The 8,247-nt window shown below is 41.8% G+C and overlaps 1 protein-coding gene across 1 annotated transcript in view; it reads left to right on the top strand.

The window, feature by feature from the left end:
- Positions 1-1,195: 1,195 nt before the first annotated feature.
- The window catches only part of ephb3b (eph receptor B3b), a 62,513-nt gene continuing 55,461 nt past the window's right edge, over positions 1,196-8,247 (top strand). The window contains exon 1 of the mRNA XM_020596858.1: positions 1,196-1,926. Within this exon, the coding sequence (XP_020452514.1) occupies positions 1,863-1,926 (64 nt within the window). The 5' untranslated portion in view covers positions 1,196-1,862. The remainder of the gene's footprint in view (positions 1,927-8,247) is intronic.

Below are 8,247 nucleotides of genomic sequence, written 5' to 3'. Positions count from 1 at the left end.
TAAATAAAACGTAATTTATATTAATTGTTGCGTTTGGATTAAAATGCGTAACTCTTGTGACATCCCTTATCTTTGTTTACTGCTGTGTTGAGAAGAGACTGAAGCACTTACTGACACAATAAAACGGCCGTAAAGGCAGAGAGACTGGGGAGGAAGGCTGTAAAAGCCGGGTCGTGACAGATGCCCCTTCTTCAGGAGGAGGAAAAGTAAATTGCGGGTTTATAGTACTGCAGGAAAAAGACCCACCGCCTGCTGTCTGTTGCTCTGCCGATTGAATTCATCTAAACACATGAATACCTATTGGTTCTGCTTTAGAAGCGTCGGTTCCCGCAGAGTTTATCTTCTACTTTAACAGGAACGTTGATGCCATGGATGCTTAAATCGAAATTAGTGGAAACCGTGATGTATAATAATTACAATATTCCAGGTGTGGTCTTAAAATTGCATTTTATAATTTCAGAAACGAAGTCTGCAACATCAACGCATGGAATGTGATAATGTCACATTTTATACTGGCAGAAAGTCTCAAAGAGAGAGAGGTAGATTCGGGGAAACGCGTCCACGAGTGTCCACCTGAGCTTCTGAGTGTTTCAGAGCTCTACATGGAGATAAAAACAGTTTTAATCAAAGCAAAAACTCCGTCTCATTTAGATGGAAACAGAGCAACCCGCAGGGGGGCGCTGTGCGTCCACGCCATGTATGGTAGTCCCAAAGACTGGAAAGGCAGAGTGCAGGCTTATTTATTTATTTATTTATTTATTCAAATACAAATACGCTGCAAATAATACAAAATGTGTACAAAAGGACAAACTTAACAGTTAAGCCGTTCATCTAAAGCTTTCGAAGGTTTGAAAGAATCAGATCTGGAGATCGAGTTCATAATCAAGACTATGAAATGATTCTATTTTTGTCACAGCCATGTGTTGTTTCAAGTGTCTGGAAGAGAAGATCATCCGGGATGTTGCCATAATTGTGCGGATAGGTGAAACAAAGACTGCCTTTAAAAATGACCCACCCCTGTTTTAAACAAAATGGATTTTGATTAGAAATGTGGGGCTCGTATAACTGCCACGATAGATAGACTTCTTTTTCTTTTTCAGAGCAACTGCTTGCATCATAACCCCTCCTCCTCATGCCCCCTGGTCTCTCTCTCTCCCCCCCCTCTCTCCCTCCTTACTCCGCAGCCGTGTGCTTCATTCCAGTGCACAAGCCGAGCGAAGCAGACGGTTCACACAGCAGCCAAAGCCGATGAATTCGCTCAGGGAATAAACATCTTTAAACCTCGCGGCTGTTTCTATATGGGAATAACACGTTGATCGTTGGGCGCATGTGAGCGTGCACATGTCAAGCTGGGACTGTACACCATGGTTGTGACACCGGCGCTGCTCTCTTTGCCTTTGCTCCTCTGACCACAGGAAAAAAGAGGAAACTCTCTGGATGTGCTCGAGAAGGCTGTTACTGATTCCTCTCCCTGACTGTTAACAAGTATTTTGCTGGGAAATATTCTCCGGATGGTGACCGCGCAGTGGACTACCTGTTTCCAGCCGATTCGCTCAATGTGCGTGAGGACTGGAAGACTTGAACCGGGTGCGTTTTCTCTGGTTTAACGAGGCACGTTGGAAATCACTGAAGGGCTGCAATATTGACACATTTTATACCCGGGGTGTTATTTCCTCTCATCTCTCACCTTCACCTGTTTTTGGTGAACGTGGCTAACACTGGCTCTGGAGACTTGACGCATCTGGGACTGGGACAAGCACTGGGACGGGACTGGGTGCGTGGACAGTCGGATCATCCAGGATTGTATTCCCTCTTCACTCTCTCTCTCGTGGGTCTATTTACATGTCCGACCTGACCACTTTATGACAATGGATTACTTTCTGCTTTTATGCAGCCTCTTGCTGCCTGTGGTGTCTGCCGTTGAAGGTAAGAATTGTCGTCTTCACACAGTGCTATGGTGCGTTGCAGGCTGCCTAAAGCGTATTATTCCTCCCTACCAAGCGAGCCAGCACCCGTGCCTCGCAGAATATGGGCACTGCAGCTGGTGAGGCTCCTTTACATCCAGAGTCCTCATTTACGTCCATCCCCAAATTAAAACTAACATTTCATCCAAAGTGGCCATCTGGTGGGCTTTAAGGGATCGTTAATGGCATTGTTTGCGTTACGCGGCCGAGCGCTCTGGCCGGCGCAGGTTTCAATACACGATTGTTAAGCGCGCCAACGAAAGCTCATCCATTTCAATGCTACTTGTGTATTTCTTTTTGCATCATCAGCTACTGCCAGCTGCTAGTACTTTCTTCGTCACTTTAAGGAAATTAGCTACCCACTGTATCTCATCGGGGCGTCGCGTGTGACCTTTTGACATGTGCAGTCAGTTTAGGTCCTTAGTATGCGCTTGGAAATATCTGATAGTCTCATTTTGATTCGCAGTTAATTTGGGATAGCTGTATGCTTTTCAATACATTTATTCAAAAAATTATATTTTTAGTAGCCTAAATCAGTCCCAACGAACTGTCATTCATTTCTATCTGTAATGTTTTTATTAATGTGGTTTAACTTTATTATTTATTATACTTTGTAACTGTTGCTTTCATATCAAATGCATCTGTTTTTAGCTGAGTGCTGGTGTTTGTCATGCGTAAAATCGATGGGAAACTAGCTCCCACCTTTTGCGGGCGGTATAGTGTGATTATGTTACTTTTTTACCTACATTTTAATATGTCTCAATCTGCTCTGTTTGCGGATTGTGAATAGGAAATAAGGTTGAAAGGGGCCTAAAGCATGAAATATAAAGCTGGAGCCCAGACGAGGCTCCCGGTTGGCTTGTGGTGCCAGTAGGAAAGTAGGACAGTGGGCCACTGGCTCAGTAAACACTTTTCTCTCTCTGCTTCATTGTCGACTTTTCAGCACAGTGTCTTAGGGTTTTTCTTCCCAATCAACCTTATTTCTTTCAACTTTTTTTTCTTCTCAGTCAAACATAACGTCCACATACAACGCCCAAACGACAAAAGCAGAAAACCTTTCATGTACAGGAAATATTAATTTATTTAACACCAACTGAGGCTTGTCTTAATTATTGAACATGCTTTACTAAACGAAATCATTTAAAATGAAGAGTTAGCTTTGCAGTCTGGTACAACACTATGCCTGCAGTTTCCTAGCTCACTCTCTGGTGCTTTGACTCTATTTCCAGAAAACATCCGTAGGCCTGTTGCAATGGCTGCTGAGAAAAGATCACGCTGCTTCCTGACGTCTACATGAAATCACCATTCTGAATAAATTGCCTTCCACAGTACCGCTTCCTCTTTCAGGGCCAGGGACAAAGCATACACAGATATTGGGGGTACTGAAATGGTGTAAAACCTATGTGATAAGGGCTGTTCTTTTATTGCGCGCTTTGATAACAGAGAGGAGAAGTTAAGGTAAGAGTTCCAGTCCAGAAGTTACTCATTAGAACAACGATCTTATTAAGAACCATCAATCAAACTACTTTGGACACATACAATTTTGAACTAATGAATGGATATGTCTGACATTCCAGTTTTCTGATATCAGCTTCTCCAATGTTATTATCGTAAGTTAGTTTTTGTTTTGCTTGGCATACACCCCTGGACCCCTCTCAGTGACCCCAGTGGTCACTGGACCCCAGTTGGGAACCACTGACTTAAACCATATGGCTTGAATGGATGAGTGGATCCTTGTTGTACAGAAGCCGGGGCTCCAGAGGTAGACAGACAGACAGACAGACAGAGTGAGCCACACACACACACACACACACACACACAGAGCGAGAGAGGGCATCGGGGTTTCTTGACTATAGTAGCGAGTTGGCTGCGCACGTAGACTTGAAGTTGATGCATTTAGTTAAAACGATCTATTCCCTTCATAAGTGATCCCAAAGCTGATCTGACGGGGGGTTAACGTCAGCTTTTAAGTCCAGCTCGATGATTTATGGCCCGCCACTGGAGCTTCTTTCTGGGATGTCTGGGTTTATGGTGACTTAGGAAGAAACATACGGCGTGGCTGGGGAACTTTCCCCGGCCCCATCGCGCGTCCCCCGGGGTCCCGAGGTCACATAGCTCGAGAAAAAGTCTCTTAATGAAGTGATGTTTTCCTTTCTTTTTTCAGCCTCTTTTTGGTCGGTCTTTTATGTTCACACCCCCTTCTTAATACAATAGTTAAACCCAACTCCTTCACTTTTGCAAATTCTGTTTCATAAATGACTATCTTTTTACATTTTTGTTTTTGTTTTTCAAGTTTGAATTTTCCAATGTGTTTTATGTGTTAATTGGCCTCTAATTGCACTTCAGTTATTTTCTCTTCTCACTAGACAATGGAAATTATGTTTTAGCCAAAATGACAAGTCGATAGTTACAGTACTGGTGAGGTCCGGGTATGCGGTGGCCTCACTGGATGTAAGACTTTGTCTGTTGAACTTAGAGCTGCTATCACTGTGCACAGGAGACAAATTGCGCCGATGACAGTCGCTCTGTGGCACAGGCGGTTTGGTTACTGTTTGGTGTAAATTGCTTGTGATGGAGGGAGGAAGCCCTGGAAAAAAAAGGTATGAGCTCAGCCATCATAGCCTAATGATATTCAGGACAGGCAACGACCATTAGACCGAGACGCTGTTTGTCTGAGCTTATTGTTTTATTGCGTCCCTGCTGCATACGCATTGTAGTGCCTTTGATTTGGCTAAAGGAGATTATTGTTTCTTATCAGGAAAAAATTAGAGGGAGTTTGGGTTTTTAAAAGTTACCACGCATTTTATGTGCACTTGTGTTTAGTGGAAAAGTTTTATGCGTATTTATTATGACTGTGGCTGTTAAGCCCTTTCTGCTTGCACTGGAAAGTGAAAACGTTTTATGATGACTTCCAGTTGAATAATTCTCACCTGGAATAACTTTCTGTCTACACTAAAAGACAACTGGGCTTTTATAGTAGCAGCTCAGTGTTCTCTACAAGCTCTGTATGTGTTTTTTTCTATTTATGGAGGTGTATTTCATGGAGTGATTACGCACAACCAGAACCTCTGAAGCGCACGTGTTTATGTTTTTAATTTTAATTAACATTTTTCCTAAAGTGGGTGGCATAACACGTCTACAGGACCTTTCCTGTGCCTGTTTGCATTTGGCACGTTGCTCTCCAAACTCTTCCCCTTGACTTATCCTGCCTTGGTCTTTCTTTAGCACAGGGTGTCCCTCGCCTTCGTCATAATTGTTTTATTAGCGATATTATGAGACACTGTAATGAAGCAGTAGAAAATCATAAAAGGTTAGGGAGAGGGGTTTGTAAATTATTATTATCATCCGGGAGACATCCAACAAGTTCATGTTAATTTAAGAAAAGAAATACAGAAAATATATTTTCTGCTTCACTATAGGATGCAGAAGGAATTCTCTGCCAGACGTGAAAAATACAAAATTAAAATCGATTCCCACAAAAATAAAACGTGCATAGGATAAGATTTAGTTGAGGATATTTAAAGGGAATACTGGTTAATGCGCAACTGATGTATTTTTCTCTTTAATAGTATCCAATGAACTAGCCTGTGGGCGCAGATTAATATGGGTTCTTTTTGATGTTTATAAAAAGTAAAACACTAAATGTTAACCTTTTAGGTTTGGGATGGCTGCATCTTGCTAAATGACAATGAATGTTCATGAGCCAGGAGTCTGGAGCCATTTTCTCCGGTGCACTTTCTGTTGGAAGGCCTTCAGACGCCAGGCTATATTTAAGTATGCGCTATCAGTCTGTGTGGCTTGTTCACGACCAGCAGTGAGGCTGCTGTGTTAAACTTTTACTTCAGGAGTTTCTGCTACATAACATTCAAAAGCAAATTGCTGAATAAATGCATTTAGGGGGACAACTGAAGTGACAAAGGGAACTATTAGCGGCTCTATGGTGGCTATCACAAGGACCATTCAGGGTCGAGTGGAAACGTGCTAAAGAGTCGTGAAAGTGAATTTGCAAAATAAAAGCAAAGTCATTCTGACAATTCTACTAATGAATCATTCTCCAGGGCAAAGTAAATGTGAGCGAGATGGTGAATGACTTGGATTAGAGATCTACGTTTAATTTATTTAGGCATATGACAATGGACATAAAACATGCGTGGTTTTTTTTACAGGACATATACAAAATGCCATAAGAGAAAGCCGAACCCACACAACACACAGTGAGCAGAGTGTCGATTGATGCGGGCTTTATTGATTGAGCCAATAAGCGCCAGCCAGCCTTTTAAAACCACAGATTCAGGTTCGATGCTGGAGACTGCCTAGCTGTATTTGCTAGAAGCAATTACCAGTCCATAAGAATATTAATCAATGTCCTGAATCAATATGCTGGGCCAATTACGGCTATGCCTTGTGCAACATCCAGGAATGCACATGGGTACAAAACGTTTCTGTCTTTTCATTAATAATAATAATAACAACAATAATAATAATTGTCACTTGAAGACTTTAGACTTACAGGTACCAGACGAAATAATAAATAATTCCCCTTTTTATTAGCTTGATCTCAAGGTACAATGCTGTATTATTAATATTATATTTATACATAATATTTCAATACATTATTTTGGAATAATTAAAAAGTTTCACATTCTTCTTCATCTTCTTCTTCTTCTTATGACCCATTTTTTCATCTCACTATAAACTGTATATACAGTTTAAACTGAATAAGCTCTTTTTGCCTTTGGTCACCACATTTCAAAACTGTACAAGCCATAGTGCCTTTAAATTCCTAATATGTGCTTTAGAGTGACAAATTGGCACAGCAATGCAGATCAATCTCAACAGTTTAAAAGATTAAAAACAAACAAACAAAGGAAATTATAAAGACATCAGAGACAACAACAGTACCAGTCTAGCACCCTCACCAGTATCCTGATATTTGACATCGACGGGGTTCCCAGCCACTTAGTAGGTCATACATAGGCAGCAGCCATGTTGAACAGATGTCCAGTGACTTAGGTTCAGACTGGTGTGAGGGGATCTGAAAAAAGGGGGAGTGGGTGATGACATGTTGGGGTGGGATGGTATAGGGTGAGCGGAGTGGTGGTGGTTTGGAGACGGGGTGGATTTGGATTAGAGACCCAAGAAGCAGCAGGGCTGACAGACTCTACAGATTCAGTGGGCCTGTGGGAATCCTCATGTGCACCGACTGATGGTGCGTGGCTCAAATGGCGGCATGGAAAGACTCACCGAGCTGGAATTTTACATGTAGGCAAGCAACTGCCGTGTCAGACCTGTAAGGGCCTTCACACACACCAGGATGCAGACAGAGCAAGATGACCAATAAAAACATGGCTTCAGGGTTGAAAATAGAGATGATGTCCATGCAGCTTTTATCCTGTGGCACCATTCTGTGGAGTTTTTATTGAAGGTGAAAAAAACTGACACTCAGGATGTCCTGAAGTCTGTTTTATTGTATTTGTTTAGGGCTTATAACATGAAGGTGGTTTCTATCTGAGCTTCTGGAGCTTACAGAACAGGACCCGCAGGGGTAAATCCTGCAGCAAAATAATACTATTACAAAAATGATAGCAGGCCTACTATTAGTATAGCAATACAGTATGGTTTATAGTTGTGGGTGTTAGTGTACTGTGATCTAAACATGTAGCTAAATCATACTAAACTCCCACGTTTTACTGCTGATATTGATAAGTAGATCTGTATCTATACGTACACAGTAGCCAAACTCTAAGCAGATAGTGATAATACTCAATAATTCTCATAGTTTACTTCAGCCATTTATATGGCACTGTAAAGTGATACTGATGCAACATAATTGTGATGTAAATAATAAAGAACTGTGATTAAGTCGAACTTGTGTTTTACTGGTAAAGTAAAACACAATGTATTTTATAACAATTAACACTTATACACAATCATGATAATTTGGTGCAGTACTAAAAGTGGCCCTGTCTTTCTACATATTTGTTGCTGTTGCAATTAGCCTTTATAGTTGTCGTTATGAAGCAAGCTGTCGTTGTAGAGTGGTATATCAGAGTATCATCTTCTAAGGATAGTTTCTGGATCATTTCCAAAGCTGCATGTGTGTGTGCACCTTGTGTGTTTGCCTGTTTTGTATATGTCATTTGCGTGTGTAGTCCATCCTTGGGGCCTTGTGGGATGGCATGTCTTTGACACCCACCGTTGAGAGCAAGCAAGGGAGGGCAAATGTGGCTGGGCCTGCCCACCACACAGACACACTGCTGCTGTCTGTAGTCAGCCAAGCAGA

This window comes from Monopterus albus, unplaced genomic scaffold (assembly GCF_001952655.1).
Source record: "Monopterus albus unplaced genomic scaffold, M_albus_1.0 scaffold31.1, whole genome shotgun sequence".
NCBI lineage: Eukaryota > Metazoa > Chordata > Actinopteri > Synbranchiformes > Synbranchidae > Monopterus > Monopterus albus.
The sequence above is the reverse complement of the archived record's forward strand: the minus strand, read 5'-3'. Positions and strand labels throughout refer to the sequence as shown.